The following is a 22,598-nucleotide window of genomic DNA, read 5'->3' as shown; positions in this document are numbered from 1 at the left end:
CATCTATGCCGACAAGTCGCCGTAAAACTCGCAAAAAGTGGAGGACCACTGGGGTTACTTTACTACTTGCCATGTTTTAAGCGAGCTCTCAGTCTCTATCTCCCTCCCTGACGTGCTAGCATCTAATACCATACGGAGTGATGCAATTAAGGTATATATAAGGTCCAGTGAGATGCGAATGCATGAATCTACCTTGTTCTCTTCTCCTTTCTCATACTTTAGATCATACTGAATCTTCCCCCCACACACTACACACCAAAAGAACAACATGTCGCTCGGTCGAACTCTCAAGCTGTGAGTACCTTTGCGGTATCACCTCAGTCTCGTCCCCGCACGCGCTTGCTTCTCGCCTCAACAAGGTTCAGTTCGTAGTAGTGCTGACCGGTCCCCCTCTACGTACCATAGTAACAACGGTGTGACCGTTCCCCAGATCGGATTCGGCACATGGCAAGCCGCCCCCGGTGAGGTCGAAAAGGCGTGAGTTGACCTGGCGACTACTCCCACCAGAAGACCATGTGAGCTCATGTATATGACGACTTGCGCAGCGTCGAGGAGGCTATCAAGGTTGGATACAGACACATCGATGCTGCTTTGGTGAGTATGATTCACGAGAAATAAGCTTGAGCAACGTGTTTACTGACCGATCGTCGCAAACAGATCTACCGTTAGTCACCCGGTGATCTAGAAAGGCAGGCTATATATAGACCAGATGCTGACATATCCTTTTTGTTTCGGCTCTTCAGAGAACCAAGATGAGGTGAGTTGTTCTCCTGCGTCCGTATGCAAATTACTCGGTGGGGCACTATGCTGATCCTAGCAACAGGTCGCAGAAGGTATCAAGGCCTCTGGTGTCCCTCGAGAAGACCTCTTCATCGTTTCCAAGTTGTGGAACAACTCATCTCGACCCGAGAACATCGAGGCCGATCTCGATCTCACCCTCTCCCAATTGAAGACCAGCTACCTCGACACTTACCTCGTTCACTGGCCCGCCACCTTCAAGCAAGGAAAGACTTGGGCACCCAAATCCGAGGATGGGAAGAAGGTCTTGATCGACGAGGACGCGCCTGGTATCGTAGGAACCTGGAAGGAGCTCGTCAGGATCTACAAAGAGACCAAGAAAGTTCGAGCTATCGGTGTTTCCAACTTTACAGTCGAGCACTTGCAAAAGATCATCGATGCCACCGGTGTCGTGCCCGCTTTTAACCAGATTGAATGTCATCCCAGCTTGATCCAACCCGAGCTCTTCAAGTATGGTGAGTGGAGACGTCTGGTTCAAGTTCGAGGGACGAGCGCTGACTCCGGATGACGACACTGTCTATAGCCAAGGAGAAGGGTATCATCATCACCGCTTACTCTCCTCTCGGTAACAACACCACCGGCAAGCCCCGAATCATCGACAACCCAGAGATCAAGGCTATTGCCCAGCGACTCAACAAAGAGCCCGCCCAAGTCCTCATCAACTGGGCCGCTCACCAGGGATTCGCTGTCATCCCTAAATCGGTCACTCCCGCTCGTATCAAGGTGAGCAATGATCCTCTTCATTATTGCAATTCCGTCGCGCATGTTAATGATGCGTTTAATGTAGACCAACTTTGAGGACTTTGAGCTCGACGAGAAGGACTTTGAGGAGATCAACAAGGTCGGAAAGGCCAACTATGCCCGAGCTAACATCCCAGCTGAATATGACCCCAAGTGAGTTTCTTATCCTCATAAGTTATAGGTGGCAACAGGCTGACAATGGTGGCATTACAGGTGGGAGCTTGACATCTTCGGCGAGGAGTCTGAGAAGGGCTATAAGAAGGCCTGGTAATCGTCTTAAGCTCATGCACGATAAGGCGGTATACGTCTAAAGAGGCGGAAGGAAGGAAGACAGAATAAAATAAGATTGATAGATAAGAAGTTGATATGCATTTACTCTCTGGCATGGGAGTGCGTTGGTGTTTTGGCGTTGAGCGTGGAATCAATTTAGCGTATTTACATTCAATTCTCGCGCTCATTCAATGTTCGTGTTTCCATTTACACATTCTTAGTTGATTCATATCACACTTGCATCCGCATCTTATCTACACACCGCCAACGCGTATTGATCAACAAACCGTAGTATTAGTCATCATCGAACGAACGAACAAAGTCAAGCAAGCACAAAGATACACAACGTAATGTCGAGAGCCGGTCCCTCCTCCTCCTCGTCTTCTGCACGACCTTCGTTACCTTCTCAATCTAGCGAAGCTGTCATATCAACCATCGATCAACCCGTTCCCAAATTCACTTCCATGATCATCAAACATGGTAAATATATCGCGCTGGGAGGAGCGGGCTGTTGGTGGGTTGGATTAGCGGGTGCGATTCAAAAAGTCTTGGGGGGTGAGAAAGGTTGGGTCAGGTGAGTGCGAGCTTGGATTCGGTCCATCGTCGTTGAAGGTGACAACGCTGATCTGCTCTGATTCGGTGCGTAGACGCGTTTTGATCGCTGGATTGGGATTGCACGTCACTACAATTGTGAGTACTCCCTGACCACCATCTTAGGTGAAGACACGTCTAGGGAAGGAGGCTGACAACGTCGTATGCTGTAGACAATCTTCTTGTATCTCGTTCTCTTCCTCCCTTGGCTCAGAGGCTTTGTCCCAAATGTACGTGACTGTCCGATCCCAAACTGTCGGTCCGCACCATAGTCAATGTACTTGCGTCGACGAGTATCTTCGCGTGCATACTGACAGATGGTGTGTTGAACAGTACATCAACTGGCAAAAATCGGCCCGACTTCGAGTAATCGTTCCTCTTCTCACGACCACCATCCTATTGGGCTGGACATGTCTCGTCATCTCTCTCTCACAAGCTGGTAAAAGGACAATGTTAGAGTCTGCCTTGGATGCGGTGAAGGGTCTTGGGAACGCGAGTTTGGAGCAGATGGAGGGCGGGGAAGGTTTGGGCGTGTTCAAAGCTATGGCAGGTGGTGAGTGCGACTATGCAATATCACTTTGTGCGCATACTGATTAGGGTGTGATATAGCGACCGCACTATATACTCTGACATTGGGTGTACTCGGTCTCATACCTGCTCCTGCCAAAGTGCCAATCAGGGAGAAGGCCACCTAAGGCGTGAGGAAAGGGGAGGGGGGAGATCTGTGCCGGAGTCTGAAGAAAGGGGTGTAGAGCAATACTTGTTCCACCGGAAGTTCATGATAATCCTCCATACTATACATACCAGAGGACGAGACGAGATGTTATGCTCTATATAATCTCAGTTTGCTCTCGTCTACTCAGAACATCATGCATATCACCTTAATAGTGTATCATGAGGACAAGTGTTTGTGGAAGCGGTGCTTTTCCCGTCGGAAACATGATACGACCACGACGCGACGTCAGCGCAGCGGAGTCTACGCACTGCTCACATTTACTTGTTTTCCTCTATCCATTTTGGTTTTATTGTTTCGACAGCAGCTTTGCAATCTATCTGCAACAACCCCGCCCAAGATGGCCCGAGACTGGTCACGATTATGGTATGTCCCCAGTTTGTCACTGCACCAGCATACCTCTACCCACTCAGCTACCAGTCGTGCCCTGCGTCCCCTCCTCGTTCAATCGATCTCTCGTTAGCCAATGATGCTCTGGAGCTGATGTTTGACATAGGGTTGGGGGAACTATCCTCTTGATCTCCTTCATTTCGTTTTCGTCTCAGATCTTCGTCATTTGGCCATGGTACGGCCATGAAATATCGGTCGATCTGCTCAAGTTGTTGATTCCCTTCAAGTGAGTTGGCACACCCTTACAGAATCTTGCCGCTGTCTATCACTGGCAGCTCCCTGGTATGAATTTGAATTGGGATGAACTTTGAAGAGGAAGCGGGCTGATCGAGGCGATCTTGCTGTTACGACAGCTGCTTTGTCTTCATGGTGTTCTGGAATTATCGGTTATGCGTCAACACTCCTCCTGGCGGTGTTCCTCAAGGATGGGTGAGTGTCACCTCTCGCACAACTTTCTATACAGCTATATCTTTCGCAGTGCTGGATACAAAACCAGAGCTGATTGACGAGTCCAAACTTTATGTAGCGCCCTAACATGAGTGGGATGGATGGGATGGAAGTGAAAAAAGGGAATCATGCGCCGAGGTATTGTAAGACATGTGAACATTACAAACCGCCAAGAGGTGAGCTGGACGTTTCGCAAGGCGGATGCAACGAAGGGCATCTTGCTACTTGGGTCGGGAGGAAGCTGATGGTGAGATTCTGCAGCACATCATTGTAGACAGTGCAAGACTTGTGTGGTAAGTCAGCTTCCGTTCAATATGGATGACAAAGCTGACATTTCATTTACAGCTGAAAGTGCGTGCATCGATCACAAGATGTGACAAAGCTATCAAGCATATGCTGATACCGTCCTCCAATCGCCAATCTTGTAGCTCGATCGTGAGTTCAGACTATGATTCGAGACCACTGCCATGTGCTGTGCTGACAACCCGCGCACAGACCACTGCCCCTGGATCGCCAATTGCGTCGGTTTCCATAATCAAGGACATTTCATCCGTTTCCTCTTATGGGTTGACATGGCGACCTCTTACCACTTGCTCATGATGGCTGGACGAGTCACATCCATCGCAAGGTCATACCGTGTAAGTTCGGTGCGGAGCAGCGAAGCTCAGTCGCTTACTCGTGATGGACTGTTCTAGGAAGAACCATCTCTCGCCGACATGCTCTTCCTGATCTTCAACTTTGCCGCCTGTGTACCTGTGTGGTTGTGCGTCGGTATGTTCTCGATGTATCACGTCTATCTCGCATGTGGAAACAGTACGACCATCGAAGGTTGGGAGAAGGACAAGGTCGCGACGTTGGTAAGAAGAGGCAAGATTAAGGAGATCAAGTATCCTTATGTGAGTATGAATGATGCGGGGACTCGCCTGTACACTTTATGCTAACGGTGTGACGCTTCAGAACATCGGCTTTGTCAGAAACATCAAATCGGTGCTTGGTCCCAACCCTTTACTCTGGCTCTGGCCTCAGAAGATGCAAGGGGACGGACTAGCCTTCCCTGTTAACCCGGATGCCGGTGGTGAGTCAGCTTCTGTCGAATGGGCCGGCATTGTGGCGCCCAAGAGAGATTTGGATGCGCCCCTGGGAGGTTACGGTGCAGCTACTGGGAGTGGGAGCGGTAGCAATGGTCGTGCAGGTGTGTGGGTAGGGGAAGAGAGGGTCCGAAGTGCACGAAGTAGTGGCGGTGCAAGAGAGGAAGATAATATGGTCTGAAACGTAGATTGTGGTGAGTCGTCACGATGCTGCTCTGGTTAAAGCAGTAGATTGACCAAATCTCTCCGCAGGTTCTGTAGCTGACCTATCTCTTCGTTTCGCCGAAATAGACTCGAATGCTCAGTACAACTGGCCACCACAAGATCCGTCACGACTTCCCAATCCTGCACCTCCACCCGCCAACGCCTCGGCTTTCGTATACGGCAATGACGATTTCAATCCGAATTTACGGCCGTCCAATTCTGCAATGCGATCGAGACAGGGAAGTGGGAGTGTCCCACTATCCGGCGAGGAAGGAAACTATTCATCTGGCGAAGAGCGAGATTATGGATCAGTTGGTGGATCTGGATCTGAATCGAGATCTTCTTCGCCGGAACCTTATCTGTCAGATTACGATGATGATAATGAAGGACCATTACGGAGTGGTCAGAGATTACCCCGCGTGAGGAGAGGGAGTGAGGGTTGGGAAATACGATCGGGAGGATGGGGCGGTCCGACTATTGCGATGGATCAGGATCAGGATAGTGTGCCATCATCAGAATTCGGAGATGGGACTGGTCATTTTCAGAGACCGTGGGAGGCGAGAGGTAGATATAATGTGTATGTTCCAGAGGGGGAATGATAGCATGTATCGTATCGTGTTGCATCACGTGCGGGCAGGTAGTCGCACGGGTTTATGCATCGCACTGTACGTGCTGAGGAACTATAGGCGATGTGCATTCCCAATGGCTATTGCTTGCTGTTGCACATGTCTGAAGGAATGCATTCTCGGGTGATAGCGCGTATTTGATGATATATGACCCTGAAACGGATTCCCAACTTGTACGAGATCGTTTCATCTTTTCATCTTTCATGTTTGCATCTTTCCTTCTGGTGCGGACACTTCCGATGACTACCCTTCCCAATATCCGGTCACTTTTGTGTGAATTGCAATTGTGTTGCAAACTCAGCTACGACACCAGCCGGCGGTATCGGGGGAGGGGGAGGGGGAGGGGGAGGAAGGGGTGATATCACGGCTCGTGTGCAGTGCTTGTGTATGTATGTATCCCGATCTCGGCGGATTAGGGTTAGGTAGGGTTGGGAATTTTGATGGATCAAAGCGTTTTTCGCCATCGCATCACATTCCCAATCGGTTATCGGTTGTTGATGAAGACAGGCGAGAGGGTGAACGAGTCAGATCAAGTATGAAAGGTTGATGTTGAGATTCATGAACGTGCTTTGCTTTCTCCCATCATCTTCTTTTCATCATTGTTTGCTTATCATCACTCACTGATATATCCCTGTTATCACAACACTGTTTGCTGTTGTATCGTTGATCTGTTTATTCTCTAACACACATCCAACTACGCGCTATCGCCATCATGAGATCCAAATCAAATCACTCGCACGCGCACCCACACCATCATTCGATCTTACCCCCCCTGACACCACTCATCAACACCTCCCACACCTACACACACTGCACACGTACCACCTCTCGTGACAGTTCCAGCTCCAGCGGCTACACTAGCGGTAGCGGGAGCGGTGGAAGTTCGCTCAGTCGAAGTCTCAGTAATCACAGTACCTATAGCAGTTGTTCTGAGCTCGCCACCATCCCAGAGGAAGTCATCACCCCCTTGAATGGGAAATTCCAAAGTGCAGAGGCGGATTTGGTGCTTGTCGCGAATGATGGCTTGAGCTTTAGGGTGGACATTGACAAGTTGATCAGAGCGAGGTGAGTAAGACTCTTACACACACATACAAACCTCATGGCTTCTCGCGCTTGATGATGTCCACGTCGCGTCCACTGCTCAGGTCTGATGAATATGATCGCTGATGGCCTCACTACCGTCACAGCCCGGTATTCGAACGACTCATCACCATATCACTCTACTCAAACACCGACTCCGATTCGGACTCCATCTCCAATTCCAGCTCGATATCATACCATCACCAACATGATAACGCTTTATCTCGATCATGTTCTCGATCTTCCTCTTCCTACCACGAAGAAGAATACGATCTCCCATCATCTTCTACCCCCCACCTATTCCTCACAGCCGCCAACGAAACGTCAATGACAGTTTCTTTGTTTCTCCATCTGGTCTATTCGATCGCTCTACCTTGTCCACCTTCTCCATCCTCGTTTGGGATGTACGAACTCTTACTCGTCTTCATGAAATCGTACGATTGTTCTCCCGCCTTACTGAGAGAATTGGGTTTGGTAGTGAGAGGATGGGTGGAAGATGGTAAAATTAGCGCTTCGAAGGGATTCGCATTCGGTTGTCAACTCGGCATTTCACTCGATAGTGATTGCGGTAGTGGTGGGATATGTGAAGAAAGCGTCAAAAGGTCAAACGAATGGACTTGGGCTTCTCCAACGACTATGTCGTCAACGAACAAACGACCTTTCAGCGTTGTCACGGACGGCATCTTCCCTGCGCCATCGCTAGACCTCTCTGCTATGCCATTCGATTATTTCAAGACGATACCCGACGAACATAAATTCGCACTATTACGAGCGACGAGGAATGTCTGTGCTTCTTCGCCAAAGTCGACAAAAACAAATGTCGGAGTGGCGGTGGCTTTGGACGGCGGATGTGATTGGGATAAAGTGGCAGAAGAGTATCAACGGATACTGGGGGAGATCTACCGGTCAACAGCCTAGGTCGAGAAGGGTTGTAGTTATGTTTCGGGTTTCGTTCGGATCAGGTTGTACAGTATATATCCTCATCGTCAGTTTTGTACTATATCATGCTCTTTTAACGATACTATCATGACAGTAATACATATGTATACAAGATCATTCGTCTGCAAAGTCGCCTGCGAGGAGCAGAGGAACATCAGCAAGAGTTCAAGTGGCATACTTTAGACAAACAGGTCACTCACCATCGTCCATATCTTTCGGAACCTGTACGCGCAAAAGCAGAGGAGAAGCAGAGCACCGTCAGTAGTTGCAATCGCCGTCGCAGCAGAAGCAGTAGCAATAGCATGATGGTCAAGTGACCCACCTTTGGCTCTTCATCCTCTCCGTATTGCATCATATTGTCGATATGACTCAATACCGTGTTCACCGAATCCTCATTCGTCACGTCTAGCGGTAAGAAGGAGACGATATTTTGATCTTCTATTAATGAGACGACGGCTTTGTTGAGATTGTGGAATTTAGGGTTAGTAGAAGTGTTGACGTCGTCGAGTATTAGTGCGGGGTCCGGGTCGAGATATCTGCGAATGAAAAGTCATTGACATCAGCAATCTTCCTCAACCTGCGCCAATACAAGACTCTCCCAAACTCACCTCCCGACTTCCCGTTTCGTTCTTCCCTTTTTATCCTTGACCAAATCCATCTTGCTCATCAAACACAACATACTGATCCCTAAACTCAACATACAAGACATGGCACTCATGACCCCTGCGAAAAACTTGCTTTTATCTTGCATAAACTGCGAGTCGATCAAGTACACCGCGGACGTGCGGAAATTCAGGTTGGTAGATAAGTAGGTGGCGAGTCGGGGTAAGAGGGGGATATGGGTGTAGAGCTCGATTTGACCTGGACAATCGATGATGAGATAGTCGTCTTCGTACGAGCCGAGTTCGTCCTCTAGCCAATCGAGGTTGTTGAGCAGGTATCTGGGGGAGGATGGTATCAGCGCTGCGATCCGGTTCAGGCTGTACAACTCTCAGTCTTCGGTCCCTCATTCACAGACGTCTACCCAGAGAGGAGCTTCTCCACTGTCATTCCTGACAAGTTGGTTCTCTTCCTTCTGTCCTTCCTTGATGTCGCTGTTCCCCGCCTACCGGTCCCTACTATTGCTTCGCGCTGACACACCCGTTCTGGTTTTTGGCACCGCCCACCCACCCATCAAGTCTTTCTACCACACCCACTCGCCCCCACCGCCACTGCTCCGCTCGCACTATCGTGCTCGTTGCGCAGGACTCACTCAAAACAATAGATCAACCCCCCATTCGGACCAAATTCCAATTCCTCCATTACATCTTCCAGATTGATAAGATCTCTAATATCGATAGCGGGTTCATATTCGAATTTGTCAGCTGCCGGATCCAAGTTTACGAGATGGACTCTGCGACCGATCGTCTGGGCGTGGGTGATGAGACCTGCACAGAAAGTGGATTTGCCAGCTCCGGCTGGTCCAGTGACGAGGACTGCGTAACGCATCGTTTACAATGGAATCCTTTTTACGTGTATTCTATTTCTCTATTACTCTCGATATATGTTCGAGGTCGGAGTCGTTGTTTCGATATCGCGAAGTCTGTGTAAGTTGTATGTTGAGCAATAAAGCTGGTATCAAGTATTAAATACGAGTGAATCTGATGGTGGACACTGAAAGTGGAGAAGAATTGTTATTGCTGACCGAATTCTCAAAACTCGGTTAACGGTTAAGTTGACATCTTTTACGTCAAAGTGGCACAGTCATCAACCTGATTTGACAACAATACTCGTATTCATCATTCAACATACGACGTACAATAATGCATCGAAATGTCGGTCGCACCGAACATGGATGTGCTGAGTGGAGACGACCAGGATGCATAGAATAACTACAAAAACCTTTCCGACCTCCTACCCATATATATTATCTATACTACGACTCAATTCCCAGATCCCTCCTCAGCCTAATCATCGATACCGTTTCCACCGCAACAAGAGGCGAACAAACCTCCCTTCTTCTTCTTGGGAGCGGCGGCGGGAGTAGTAGCAGGAGCGGGCTTCTCGGCGGTAGTCGCCTTCTCAGCAGGAGTAGCAGTCTGCGTTGACGGTTGAGTAGATGTGGCGTCAGTGGTCTCGGCGGCGGTGGCGGCGGCGGCAGGGGAGGTGACTTCGGGGGTAGGCTCAGTCGCAGGCGCAGGCGCAGGAGCAGAGGCAGCAGCGGTGTTGTCTACTGCGTAACCAGCGTCGGCAGTTGACTTTGTCTCCTTCTCGCCGACGTGGCTAGCAGTGATAGGCTCGCCGAGGTTGAGATCTTGGAGAGCGACAGCGGCGGTTGACGTTTGCGCGGGCGCAGGAGAGGCAGTAGCGGCGGTAGCGCTAACAAGAGGACAGATCAATCAATCATCCCGTCAAGTTCGGCTGAAACTCTAGCAGAGCTCCTTACTCACGCATGCTTTCCCCTGACGAAGGTACCAACAAAGTTCGCAAAGTACTACAATTCAACATAAGGTAAGCTGTTTTACTCAAACCGCTCAACGTCAAGGCAGCACAACACTCACCTTGCCTTGGAATTGAGCGACCTCCAACTCGTTGGCGATGGGTTGTCGGCTACCATCGGGGCCGGCAATGGTGGAAGCTCCGTAAGGGGAAGTACCCTGGACGGCATCGAGCGAAGCGACAGCGGGGCAGGCGTATCCTGTAAACCGGGGGGATGTCAGTAAGGGTCAGGCCAGCCAACATATGCAATCGAGCAAAGACGTACCGATAGGAACGTAGCTGACTGTTCAACAGAGGGTTTAAAGTCAGCAACATGAACGTCATGGGGATAAGGACGATAATAACATACTTCCGTCTGTGAACAAGAATGGTCAGCTATAGGATCTAATCACTTGTAAATTGACTGCGCCAACTCACGGTGAGCGAAGAAAGGAATAGTGGACAAGATGGTACTCTGGGACGGTAAATTGCAGAAGTCAGCTTGGTTGATCACGTCACTGGACGAGATGATTGACTTAGACCCACCTCGTGACCGCTGTGTTGTCCAGCGCAAGAAGTGAAAATGGTCGCGAACTTGCCAACCAAAGCGCCAGCTGCCCAAAGACTACCAGTGGCGTCGAGGAACGCATCGACTTGTGCGGGGAGTCGTCCATATCTGCGTTCGGTCCGAAGTCAGCCCGAGTCTTCATACAACAACCTTGTTTCAGTTTGCATTTGGCCCGGTACTCACCGAGTAGGGGCACCGAGGATGAGACCGTCGACCTCCTTCAGGTCGTTAGGGGTGATGATGGGGTACTTGGGGTGAAGCGATACTTGACCCGCATACATCTTGGTCAAGACCTCCTCGGGCAGAGTCTCCTTACTGCGAGTGGCGCGAAACGAGGCATCAGCATCTTCTATAATACAGTTTTCTCTCCTTTGACAAAGGAACACTGCCTTTGTGAACCGAAAGACAAACGTACATGAAATAAGGCTTGACGATGGCACCGGTGGACTCTACGCCCTTGATGACCTCCTCGGCGAGGGTGGCGATGTGACCATAGGTCGAGTAGAACGCAACGGCAATGACGGGTTTGGTAGTGGTAGTGGTAGTAGACCTAGTCATGTCCGAAAATAGACGAATAGTCAACAATCAATGTCAGCGCGCCACATTCCACACGTTTCTTCGTATCTCCTCCTCTTCCTTGCTCTTAGCCTTGCGTTGTTGAGCAAAACTCACATGATGAAGTTCGAGATTTCAGTCTATGTTGAGTGGAAGAAGAGGGTGAAGAGATGATGAAGATGATGATAGATGAATCGTTAGCTGATTGATGATGCGACCAAAATGTTATTGTTGATCCGAATTCGGTGTCTTGCTGCGTCTTACAACTGCCGCGAGAAAGCTTAACTTTCATCATTTTATTATTACGTTCCGGGAATGATTAGCAATATCATTCGATCATTTCGCTTCCAATTGCCGTAATAGGAAGAACAACTCCACTTCCCACGGATCTATAGAAGCGAAGAAAAGGTCCCGCTGGTTAAATGAGTGCGAGCAATAAGTAATATGTCCTTTGTATGACACTTACGTAACTAACCCCCGCTGACGATGCGACACGCGCTTCGACGTCTCTTGCACTTCATTCAAGGTTGTCAAGCGTTCAGTCGATCGATACGTCCAAGACCACACTAGCTAGCTGCACATCTAACAACCTCGCTGCTTCACTCTTGCACTCCCCTAGATTACCCTACAACTTCTCGTCCCCAGCTACGAGATTAGCGGGAACGTTTACGACCTCTTAATACCCTTTCCTTTCACGACCCCCTCCTTGAACACCTCTCGCCATGTCCGGACCAGGTAGCGGCGGTGCTTACTCGTGAGTTCGGCTTGGCTGTCTAAGCAGGTTCAAGGACCTGCTCAATCCTGAGGAGGGAAACTTCCTGCTGACTCTCCTCTCTCTGCAGCTTCTCCCTCACCACTTTCTCTCCCTCCGGAAAGCTCGTCCAGATCGAACATGCTCTCGCTGCTGTTGCCGGAGGTACAACCTCGCTCGGTATCAAAGGTGAGTGACTGCCCGTTAACCATCATAACCTTGACACGACTATCTTACTCCAAACTTCCTCCCCTAATGTCCTACTTCTGAGTAATCATTCCACAAGCTAACCCTTTCTTGTCCACAGCAACAAACGGTATCGTCCTCGCAACCGAGAAGAAAGCCCCTTCCCTCCTCCTCGACACCTCTGCTCTCGAAAAAGTAGCTCCTATATGTCCTAATATCGGTTTCGTCTATTCCGGTATGGGACCCGATTTCCGAATCCTTGTCGCAAAAGCTAGGAAGATCGCACAAGCTTATTGGAAGGTTTATGGAGAATACCCACCAACAAAAGTCCTCGTCCAGGAGGTTGCAGGTGTCGTTCAGAAGGCTACTCAGTCTGGGTGAGTGTTTTTCATACTCTTCCTTCCAGGCCAATTGAGCAGCGTTGGGTTGTGACGATCAGCTTTACTCTACCCCTCCTCAAGGAGTATCGAACAAAGCTGACATCTTTCCTTCTACTCCGCAGTGGTGTGAGACCGTACGGTATTTCCCTCTTGATCGCCGGTTGGGACTCCCACAGAGGTCAATCATTATGGCAGATCGACCCTTCAGGTTCATACTGGGCTTGGAAGGCCAGTGCTATCGGTAAGAACATGGTGAACGGGAAGACTTTCTTGGAGAAGAGGTAAGTCTAGGTCCTTCGTTGCCTTCCCTTCTTGTCATTCGTATGCTGATATGCTATCGATCGTCGCAGATACAACGATGACCTCTCCCTCGAGGATGCTATTCACACCGCCCTCCTCACTCTTAAAGAAGGATTCGAAGGACAAATGACGGAACAAACTATCGAACTTGGTGTCGTGACGGTCCCTACCGCTGAGCAGATGCAGGAGAAACCAGGAGAGAGACTCCCTCCTACATTTAGAAAGTTGTCAGAGGCAGAAGTGAGAGATTATCTCTCTTTGTAAGGTGATACGAGCATGAAAGTGAGATGTATACATTAAATTTGCACAACATTTGTGTGTTTGGTGACAGCAACAGTGTTTTTTGGTGTACGCTTTTCCATACATACATTCTTGTGCATATTGCTAATCTTCTTTCACTACTTTCGATTGTCCTTACTAAGCCTTTTTGGCATTTCGACTGGGCGGCTTTCTGGTTCCCTCGGTTGGCTCCTTCGTTGTTCTGTACACACGCACGATTAGCCTTTTCACCGACATGGCATCTGGGCGATGGCAGAGTTGCACTTACTTGGCTTTCTTACTTGCTGGTTTCTCCGCTTGAGCGGGTTTATCGTTCTCTGCCTCTCTCTTGTCTCCCGTCTCGACTTCATCGCCGTTCTTTGTCTTAGTCTCTGCGTTCGCAGCACCCTTACTCGCAGGTTTCCCTCTACTCTTAGGTTTCTCCGTCGTCGTCGACTTCTCTTCTTCTACCTTATCTTCCTCTGGAACTGCCTTATCGTCTGCTTTCTTCTCGTCATCTGCTTTACCCTTACTGGCAGGCTTGGTCTCGGCCTTCTTGCTAGCGGGTTTACCGGAAGATTTGGGTTTCTCAGAAGTCGCCTTTTTGGATGCTGGTTTACCTTTCGAAGCCGGTTTCTTCTCTTCCACTTGCTTCTGCTCAGACTTGTTCAACGTCTTCATAGGGTCGTGGCCCTATACGCGACGAATCGGCATCAGCATCTGGGGACAGAGTTATACACGTGCACACTCAAGCAGACGGTGTAGCTTGAAAATATTGGAAATGGGAGGTAAGAAACATGGACACGCACCCAGTTCTTCAAGCTTCTAGTGCTTTTACTCTTCTCGAGCTCTTCAGGACTCTTTGAGTCTTTCAATTTTGTCTCCTGAGCCAAGTGTCGTTTGCAATACGACACGACTCGACGCATATGATCAACATCTTCGTCGGTATACTTGCTTGGATCCTGCGGGGAAAGGGTGAACACGAACACAAGTGAGAGTCAGTTTCGATGATGGCAAGGATAGATATTGTGGCTGGCTGGAAGCTCACCTTGTCTGGGTTGCGTTTTAGGATCTCAACGATCTTTCGACCAGATTCATGTCCTATAGATTCGCCAGATCCATCATCTTTCTTGAATCCGGTAGTTTCGGACCCTTCTGTCTTGAGGAATGTGTCAAGCTCCTGGTCGAGTACGATCTGTCAGCATAGCATAATGGCGTGGGACGTCAATGACCTCGAACATACATCCGCTGTCATGTTGACGATATCTATCCGAGGCAGGCCATCGGCGTCAGCTTAATGGATCATAGCAGTATATGTATATGTATAGGTAGATGACACACCGTTGAAGTCGGAGATGACATCGTCTTCAGATTTGACCATGTTGAATTGAGTGTATTAGGAGTGATTAGCAGTAGTATCAGTGATGATTGGATGGATATACAGTGAAACGAAAGCAGAAGTGAATGTCAACAATGCATCATATATCGCTCCATGCCAAATAGCTCCAGTATATACCGTCGCACTGTCTGTCACCTGACATCCGGCACTGCGGGAGTTTGTCACGTCGTCAACAATCGGATAATGGGGCTGGGTGCAGACGATGATCTCATTCCTGTGGACACACACACATCACCACAACAACATTACCGATCAGTACGTAACTGACGATCGACCTCCACTTGGGATCGAAGCACACTGCACCCGCTGCACTCCTCGGCGATATCCTGAACATTCCGCGTTAGACGGTCCTTGTGGCACTGTTTCAAGCGGTGGAGGGGACCGACTGCCTGCTCGTAACAAGTCAACGAGATGCACGTCTAAATACCATCATATCACTGGACTTTTGTACACTTGTTCAGTAACCAACTTCTTATCGTTATTTTCTGCGCGTGTGTCGTAGAAGCCAAAGTTCTCAAAATGGCTCCGAAACGAGCCAAGCCTAAGCAGTTCCTACCTGCTGCAGATGTTCCTGCGACCGCAGCTCTGACATTAGCTTCGACGTCCACCTCACCCTTCTTGTCGAGCGAAGTCGGACCTCAAGTCTCTGGTGCTCTACAACAATGGACCGAAGGTGGACAAGCTACTCTGCGACAACTTATCACGTCACAGATTGATCAGGTCGTCTCGACATCTTCGACTCTCGCCGCTGTGCCACTGTCACATACTTTGATCGAGCTGTTTTCGTCAAGCTCGTTAGAAGTCTCGACAATCGTGGATTTCTTGACTACAGTCATTGGAGGATTGGATGAAGAGCGTGTTGCGACGTTTGGAGAGATATTGGTAGATGTAGTAGAAGTCATGGAAGAGGAGAAGGAGGATAGTGCCGAGGATCAAAAGAATGGAGAAGGGGACGCGAAGATGGAAGAACAAGCTGTCCGACATGGACTTCCTGTGATCAAGCTGTTGCTTGTGAGTGTTGTCCGCTGTCCGGCGCTGAACAAAGGAGATGACTAACCGTGTCGCAGGAGAGTCAAAAACTCCCATCACATATCCCCAATCTTTTGCTCAACCCTAACCGACTAGTGGAGCTCAACCTGCATCCATACCCTCGTAACCCTCCAGCACTTCAACACGCCTTGGTCAAACGAAACACGGCTCTCTTCTTCAAACAACGGAAGTTCAATCTCCTCCGAGAATGTTCCGAGGGCTTCTCAGGTCTCATTGTCCTCCTTACAGGACCGGATGCTCTTCCTCATTCTTCCACATCGGCAGAAGAGTCGGACACAGCTAGGAAAGATAGAGCGAAGCGAGTCTGGTCCAAGATCATGGGTTTGATAGGTTATTTCAACTTGTCTCCTCCCAGAGTGTTGGATATCATACTGGAAATCTCAAGTTGTCATGTGGCGGTTCATTGGAGGTTCTTCCTCGACCTCTTGAGATGTTCGCCTTGGGGTGTCGCCGCCATCGAAGTTGAGGGAAAGGGGAAAGGGAAAGCTGTTGACTCGACATGGGCAGATCAGGATGTGCAGGGCATCGCAGAAGCTTTGAGCCAACCTGGAGACAGAGTATTAGGTCAGGTCTTGGGCTTCAAGTTCAGCTTCTATCAGGTAAGCGGGAATTATCTGATTGATCAAGGTAACACGCTAAGATTGTTTGGTAACAGAAACCCGAAGGTGGAGATACACCAATAGGATTGACCTACATGACTGCTCTTCTGATCAAGCACGGCTTCGTCAGCCTAGCCGACCTGCTACCATTCGTGAGTTGACTCGGACCGTGTTTCTTCGGCATGTGAACTGACAGCTTGCGTCTCTCACTCAGCTCTCACCAGATGATGCGGAGATGGTGAATATCAAGAAGAAATGGTCCTCATCCGTCAGCTCGAGATCGGGTCCTTCAAATGCCCTTTCCAACTCGGTTCTGCTCGACGACGAACCTCCTGCTTCGACCGATTCCAAAGATGCAGAGACAAGCGGACCACCACCCAAACCTCCTCCCGAGCAGCGATTACAGTTGCTACAAGCACTTTTAGCCATTGGAGATTTACCATCATCGCTGTTCTTCCTCGCAAAGTTCCCCTGGGTCGCACAGAGTCATACGGCAATCGCCGACCTCATACTGCGGATCCTTTCCGACGCTGTCGATGGTCTGTACAGATCTTATGCGGGACTGAAAACGGATACCGCAGACGACGAATACGAATTCGGCGCTATCGCTCCAACAGTCGAAAGTGTCACCAAGGAGGTCGTACCGACTCTGTATGCCCCACCACCTATAGAAACGACACACAAGCTGTTCGAGTTTTTCTACCCCGCATGGCGGGACGAGTCAGAAGTTTGGACGGATATAGACGAGATCCACACGAAGGGATTACGGTGGTTATCTCTCATTCGAGGATTGGGTGGAAGGAACGCCGCTGTGATGGTCAAATTGTGTCGTATCGGATCAACTTACTTTACTACCTTGCGAAAGGAGAAGGAGGCAACGCTCGGAGTATCACATACAAAGTCGAAGGAGCAAGCTATCCAAGTTGAGGTAAGTTCTTTCAGGTTTAGGTCACGTATGGAGCATGTACTGATGACTCATGTGCAGCCCACTGTCGACGAGATGAAACCTTGGCTTGACCTTATTCGAACATCTCTGCTCCCCTCGCTATCTAGCTCTTCGGCAACCGCTGCATTTGATGTCGAGCTGTGGTCTTTGCTCAAGTTCTTCCCTTACACGGTTCGATACAGTCTTTATGGCGAATGGCGAGACAGCACCTGTAGCTTTAAGGGTCGTAACCCATGTCTAGTCGCAGCGCACTCCGCAGCGGAATGTACCAAGGAAGTGCAGAAAGCTTTACGTCGGGTGACGTCGTCCTCCACAAGCGGGTCAGCTACAGCGGCAACCCAAGCGGAACGATACTCGGCAAGATATCTCGCAAAGCTAAGTCATGGGAACCCATTGTTCCTGTGGACTACAGCGGTCACTCAGGTCAAGGCGTACCCTAATATCGGACAAGCTATCGTTGATGCGGGAAGATATATGACACAGCTGTCATTTGACGTGGCGACTTTCGTCATGCTTGATACGCTGTCGGACGATCGTGCGATGCGATTGAACGAGACCGGAACAGGTGTTGCGCTCTGGCTTGAACGTGAGTTAGAGGCCGGCGAGAATCTCAGCTGACAGTGTGTAGGTTTGTCCAAATTCGTGGGCGACTTCAACCGACGTTACGCAAACATGGACCTCGACCCGGTCTTGCAATATATAATGAACCGACTCATGAGAGGCCATTCCGGGGATCTTATCATCCTTGAAAAGTTGATGAGCACGATGTCCGGTCTCGAACCTGTGCCCAATGACGGTGTGTCCGAAACACAACTTCGAGCGTATGCTGGAGGAAGAGAAATCATTCGCGAAGCGTTCCAAACGACCAGAATATCAATAGCCCCTCCACCGGAACCTGGATCTACGGACAAGCCGAAAGAAGCGCCTGTCGATAAGATCAAGAACATCAAGAAGAGTTTACCGAGATTCGTCAATACGTTAAGGGACACCAAGCTTGCTTTACCGATTTGGATCGCCTTGGCTCAGACTAGACAGGGAGTGGTGGATAAGCTGGCGAACACACCTATCAAGGCGATGAACCTCGTCCAGGATTCGGTGAGCAACCTAGTTAAATCGATTGCATATGGCAGCAGCTAACGTTCAAATGCAGTGTCATACCGCTTTCGTGCAATTCGGCGACTTCCTCGTCGAGCAGCTTTCTTCGGAAGAGCATATGTCTTTAACGCCCGATCTCATCGAATTGGTCAACGACTTCGGTCTCGAGTACGGTATGGCCTTCCAAATCCTTCGACCGAGGCTGAATTCTGAGCTGGAGAAGATGAAGTCAGAAGAGAAGGCGGCTGTGCAGAAGAGGTTGCTCGCGGAAAAGAAAGCGATGTCAGAGCGCACCAACTCTCCATCTACTGGAGCTGAGGGAACGCCATTGCCGGTTCCGGCGGCCGCTCAAGCGGAAGGAGACGACGTGGTGATGGAGGAAGTGAAAGAAGAACAGGTCAATGGTAATGGAGAAGCGGAGAAACCGAACGAGTCGATCACGATTCCTGGATCAAAGGCTGTCGGCGGGAAGGCAAAACTCTGGTGGCCTGCCGCTTTGACTTCGACAATGCAGCAAGCGAGAAAGCTGTTGCCCCGCGACGCGAACGAGGTCTTGAGGTAAGCTTGACGACTTACAACTTTTGGTCTGTCTGAGAGCGAAGCTGACTCTGTTCTACGTACATAGTGCACCGTTCTTTGTCATCTTCTGGCATCTTACGATGTCTGACATCGCATTCTCTGCCGAATCTTATGACGACGCGATCAAAGCCATCAATCGAAACATCTCAGTCGTCTCAGGCTGGAGAATTAATCCTAAAGACAAGCCGGCACTGACGGAACAGCAGGCAGAGTTGTCGAGATTGAAGGCGAGAGTGTCGGTATTGAGCAAAGAAAAGGAGGTACAAGGCGCGTTGGTGAACGGTCCTAATAGGAGACGATTGAGGCTGGAGAGCGCAAAATGGTTCGGCAAATGTGAGTGCCTTGACCGGCCTGTTCCTATGTGGAGATCATAGTAACAGTGCTGATGGGCTCTGTCTTAGCTATCGTCGAGAAAACTTTGCAGCGACCACTTGCTTTCCAACTTCACCAGTACTGTTTCTACCCTCGAGCTATCCTCACTCCTTGCGACGCTGTTTTCGTGGCCAAATTCATCCGAACTGCACACGATTTGGGAACGGTCGGCTTCTCCACACTGTTTGCATACAACAACGTCAGTCAAGCATATGTTGTGGTTAGAGGCCGCATGCTGACTAGAATATCTGTTTAGTTCTTCAACGATAACCTCGCAGCTTGTATCTTCTCCTGCACCGATAGCGAAGCTCGAAATCTTGGTAGATGTCTGGCAGCCATTTTGACCGATCTTGACGCCTGGCACCAAGATGAGCAGAAGTACCGCAAAGAAGCGTTGGGACTTTCGACCGGTGACGAGGCAGAGACGCCTCTTCCTGGCATGTTGTTCAGGCCCAAAGCTGGAGATGATATGAGGCCTATGTCGTGGCAAGAATTTAGGAACTTCTACGCTAAATGTCATAACGTTTTATCGAGAGTAAGTTGTCTTCCATATCTCATCATTACTTAGGAAGTGCGTCTGACGTACTCCGCAATCAGGCTCTCGTCTCTTGCTGGAGTGATGCGGAATTTATGCACAACAAAAACGCGATCATTGTCGCTTTACAGGTGATCAAGTTCTTCCCTGTGATGGAGACGAATGGCAAAGCGATAGAAACGGCTGTGAAGAAGTTGCAGGCTGGTGAGAACGGAGAGATCACAAATGATCTCAAGATGATGTGTCTTTCGTGAGTGGTCTCCCAAATCCATAACGTGTGTCAAAGAGGCGGTAGCCTGATGATGAATTTAGCTTCTTGACCGGATTGAAGAAACGACAAGAAGCTAGACCCTATGTTTCTCCTGCAGTATTCCACGTCAGTATTATCCATTTAGTATAATCAGGTCAAGATATGCTGACACTGGATTCGCGTAAAGGGAGCTGGCGCTCGCTCAGTACCTGCCAAATCCGTACCTACCGGTCCCAAAGTGGCTGATTCACCGGCCGTTGACGGCGGAGCGACGCCTCAAGCTTCAGCAGCTAATGGCAGTTCTACACCTGCTGCTGCGTCCGGGGTGTCTGCTACTCCGGATCCCAAGGCGTTGCGACAGAAGTTGGAGGAGGGTCGAGGTAGGACAGCATCGAATAATACGGGGGCCACCGTCAAAGACGAAGCGAAGTAAATCACCAAATCCCTGAAATTCCATTCTATAACTGACATGGGTCACAGGGGAACATCGCAATCCAGCAAGGCGGAGACTCCCCCCATTTCTAGACCCGTTTCACCAAGTAGATCGGCTGCAACTACCCCTCCTGCAGGTCCAAGAGTGACTCGATCATCTGCAGCTCCCTCAGGACCGGGCGGCACTGCGCGATCACAGGCGTCCGCACAGAATGACTCGAAGACCGGTGTCCCCACTGGTCCTGCTAATGGTCGCGGAGCACAAGATCGACAACCATCTTCAGCCTCCATGGGTCCACCAGCAGAATTGTCGATTGACGAAGCGCGAGCCGCAGCTCGAGCGAGGAAGTTTGGGACAATCAACCGACCTACGCCCCCACCCCCTTCGCTTCCTTCGGCTCCTGCGGCTGCCGCTACTTCAGCAGATGCGGGTCGAGCCAATACACCGACATCATCGTCTAGGAGGACCTCTCCTGCAGCGAGGACGCACAGGAGTGGTAGTGTCGAAAGCAGAGCGAGTGAGCGATCTCGTCGGGACCGGAGAGATAGAGATGATCGCGACCATGGTAGAGAAAGGGAGAGAGATCGAGGACGTGATCGACCCAAAGACGACAAGTCTACAGATGACAGGGCCGGTCGTCAATCGAGAGATGTATCTGAAAAGAGATCGACTGCAGCGGACGAGGAGAAGGAGAGAAAGAGGCAGGAAGAGCTCCTTCAAGCACGACATGATCGATTAGCTTCGACGGTTTCGGATGACAAAAGGGAAACCAGGAGGTCGTCAAGGGATGCGGGATCTGGACATCGTAATAAAGACTCGGAGAGGGACAGGGATGACCGACGATCGAAAGACAAGGACAAGGAGAGAGGATCTTCGCATCGAGGCGCGGATGATAGTGGACATAAGAGGAAGCGGGACGACGAACCACGAAGAATCGATGCACCTGGTGAAGGAAGGAGGGACGACCGTCGTGAGAGAGATCGGGACAGGGACAGGGATAGGGAGAGGCGACATGAGCGTCCAGATGACAGAAGGGATAGGGGTGACAGACATCGTGACGAGCGCGATCGGGAGAGGGATCGAGACGGTGACAGAAGAACGCGAAGAGACAGGGATCCCGTTCCGGCGTCTCGAGGTGAACATCGACCGCACAGTCCCGGAGGATCACATCGACATGGTGGTGCTCGTGACTCCGCCCCGCCCTCAGCCGCGCCGAGCAATGGTGATCGAACGCCGAAACGTGATGCACCAAGAGAACTCTTGCCTCCAAGACCTGCTGCCGAGTCCGATAGGATAGTCGAACCTCCCCGATCTAGTCAGCCGCCAGCAGCGGCAGCGGCATCTAGAGTAGCACATGGTCTACCTCCCAGACCATCTGCGGGTGCGGCGCCTTCGAACAATAGCGCTCCAGCGCCCGGCAGACAATCTGCACCGTCGGGTAACAACAATTCATCAAGTCTCGCATCACGAATGGGTCCACCGCTTCCTGCATTAGCATCAGGATCTGGGTCTGCGCCAACTGCATCTTCTAACCCAAGGGCATCGCCTCAGCGATCAGACGCTACCGAGCAAGCAACAAGGGACGACGCGGAGTCGAAGGGTGGTGTTGAACCGCGTAAGCGGACTTTGGAAGGTGAGTTGCATAAAATCATGAATCACAATCTTTGCATGATGTGCTGACTGTATTGTTTTCGTTAACTCTCCTACAGAGGTAGGATCTACATCAAGAGAAGAATCTCCAGGACTATCCAAACGAGTGAAGATTGATAGAGACAGAGCGAGAGGCCGGAGAGAGCCTGGTGGTGGCAGTGGCGGCGGTGGCGGCGGTGGTGTAGGAGGTGCGGGGAGGATGTTCTCCGCTGCCATGGGAGAGGCGAGGGATAAGTGAGCGGTGTCTGCGTGGGAAAGCACAGATATCATATCTGAGATGAGAGGTGTATCAACGTATCCATGCATAACGATCAACAAGGCTGAACCG

At 50.2% G+C, this 22,598-nt stretch overlaps 9 protein-coding genes across 9 annotated transcripts; 6 read left to right on the top strand and 3 right to left on the bottom strand.

Annotated features, from left to right (window-relative positions):
• Window positions 1–268: 268 nt before the first annotated feature.
• CI109_100571 (uncharacterized protein) lies at window positions 269–1,810 on the top strand (the record flags this gene model as incomplete). Its single annotated transcript, XM_065966811.1, has 9 exons — window positions 269–294; window positions 406–477; window positions 546–594; window positions 658–664; window positions 744–757; window positions 818–1,253; window positions 1,322–1,521; window positions 1,586–1,692; window positions 1,753–1,810. 9 exons carry the CDS (start codon window positions 269–271, stop codon window positions 1,808–1,810), a joined length of 969 nt encoding a protein of 322 aa, XP_065822883.1.
• A 349-nt stretch (window positions 1,811–2,159) lies between these two features.
• On the top strand, window positions 2,160–3,095 carry CI109_100570 (uncharacterized protein; the record flags this gene model as incomplete). Its single annotated transcript, XM_032004670.1, has 5 exons — window positions 2,160–2,383; window positions 2,457–2,499; window positions 2,574–2,630; window positions 2,734–2,953; window positions 3,010–3,095. The coding sequence occupies 5 exons, from the start codon at window positions 2,160–2,162 to the stop codon at window positions 3,093–3,095; spliced, it is 630 nt and encodes a 209-aa protein (XP_031861148.1).
• Window positions 3,096–3,473: 378 nt separating this feature from the next.
• Window positions 3,474–5,861, top strand: CI109_100569 (uncharacterized protein; the record flags this gene model as incomplete). The annotated part of the gene is made up of 11 exons (XM_032004671.1): window positions 3,474–3,499; window positions 3,630–3,749; window positions 3,877–3,952; window positions 4,050–4,146; window positions 4,232–4,263; window positions 4,316–4,321; window positions 4,399–4,405; window positions 4,466–4,608; window positions 4,666–4,866; window positions 4,928–5,162; window positions 5,350–5,861. 11 exons carry the CDS (start codon window positions 3,474–3,476, stop codon window positions 5,859–5,861), a joined length of 1,455 nt encoding a protein of 484 aa, XP_031861149.1.
• A 739-nt stretch (window positions 5,862–6,600) lies between these two features.
• CI109_100568 (uncharacterized protein) lies at window positions 6,601–7,886 on the top strand (the record flags this gene model as incomplete). Its single annotated transcript, XM_032004672.1, has 2 exons — window positions 6,601–6,953; window positions 7,076–7,886. The coding sequence occupies 2 exons, from the start codon at window positions 6,601–6,603 to the stop codon at window positions 7,884–7,886; spliced, it is 1,164 nt and encodes a 387-aa protein (XP_031861150.1).
• Window positions 7,887–8,021: 135 nt separating this feature from the next.
• Window positions 8,022–9,395, bottom strand: CI109_100567 (uncharacterized protein; the record flags this gene model as incomplete). Its single annotated transcript, XM_032004673.1, has 5 exons — window positions 8,022–8,041; window positions 8,108–8,129; window positions 8,230–8,443; window positions 8,516–8,848; window positions 9,160–9,395. 5 exons carry the CDS (start codon window positions 9,393–9,395, stop codon window positions 8,022–8,024), a joined length of 825 nt encoding a protein of 274 aa, XP_031861151.1.
• Window positions 9,396–9,853: 458 nt separating this feature from the next.
• CI109_100566 (NAD(P)H:quinone oxidoreductase, type IV) lies at window positions 9,854–11,490 on the bottom strand (the record flags this gene model as incomplete). The annotated part of the gene is made up of 9 exons (XM_032004674.1): window positions 9,854–10,265; window positions 10,337–10,380; window positions 10,448–10,584; window positions 10,651–10,668; window positions 10,735–10,740; window positions 10,803–10,839; window positions 10,911–11,040; window positions 11,116–11,247; window positions 11,348–11,490. The coding sequence occupies 9 exons, from the start codon at window positions 11,488–11,490 to the stop codon at window positions 9,854–9,856; spliced, it is 1,059 nt and encodes a 352-aa protein (XP_031861152.1).
• Window positions 11,491–12,209: 719 nt separating this feature from the next.
• On the top strand, window positions 12,210–13,368 carry CI109_100565 (uncharacterized protein; the record flags this gene model as incomplete). The annotated part of the gene is made up of 5 exons (XM_032004675.1): window positions 12,210–12,241; window positions 12,330–12,427; window positions 12,546–12,801; window positions 12,927–13,085; window positions 13,155–13,368. The coding sequence occupies 5 exons, from the start codon at window positions 12,210–12,212 to the stop codon at window positions 13,366–13,368; spliced, it is 759 nt and encodes a 252-aa protein (XP_031861153.1).
• A 153-nt stretch (window positions 13,369–13,521) lies between these two features.
• On the bottom strand, window positions 13,522–14,743 carry CI109_100564 (uncharacterized protein; the record flags this gene model as incomplete). The annotated part of the gene is made up of 6 exons (XM_032004676.1): window positions 13,522–13,585; window positions 13,652–14,055; window positions 14,172–14,324; window positions 14,411–14,542; window positions 14,606–14,628; window positions 14,704–14,743. The coding sequence occupies 6 exons, from the start codon at window positions 14,741–14,743 to the stop codon at window positions 13,522–13,524; spliced, it is 816 nt and encodes a 271-aa protein (XP_031861154.1).
• Window positions 14,744–15,280: 537 nt separating this feature from the next.
• CI109_100563 (uncharacterized protein) lies at window positions 15,281–22,508 on the top strand (the record flags this gene model as incomplete). Its single annotated transcript, XM_032004677.1, has 15 exons — window positions 15,281–15,772; window positions 15,829–16,410; window positions 16,467–16,562; window positions 16,625–17,338; window positions 17,396–17,942; window positions 17,985–18,451; window positions 18,507–19,009; window positions 19,077–19,363; window positions 19,432–19,601; window positions 19,659–19,937; window positions 20,000–20,187; window positions 20,250–20,313; window positions 20,375–20,616; window positions 20,668–22,253; window positions 22,330–22,508. The coding sequence occupies 15 exons, from the start codon at window positions 15,281–15,283 to the stop codon at window positions 22,506–22,508; spliced, it is 6,396 nt and encodes a 2,131-aa protein (XP_031861155.1).
• Window positions 22,509–22,598: the final 90 nt, after the last annotated feature.

Source organism: Kwoniella shandongensis, chromosome 1 (genome assembly GCF_008629635.2).
Source record: "Kwoniella shandongensis chromosome 1, complete sequence".
Lineage (NCBI taxonomy): Eukaryota > Fungi > Basidiomycota > Tremellomycetes > Tremellales > Cryptococcaceae > Kwoniella > Kwoniella shandongensis.
Note: the sequence above shows the minus strand (reverse complement) of the source record. Positions and strands in the feature narration are given on the sequence as shown.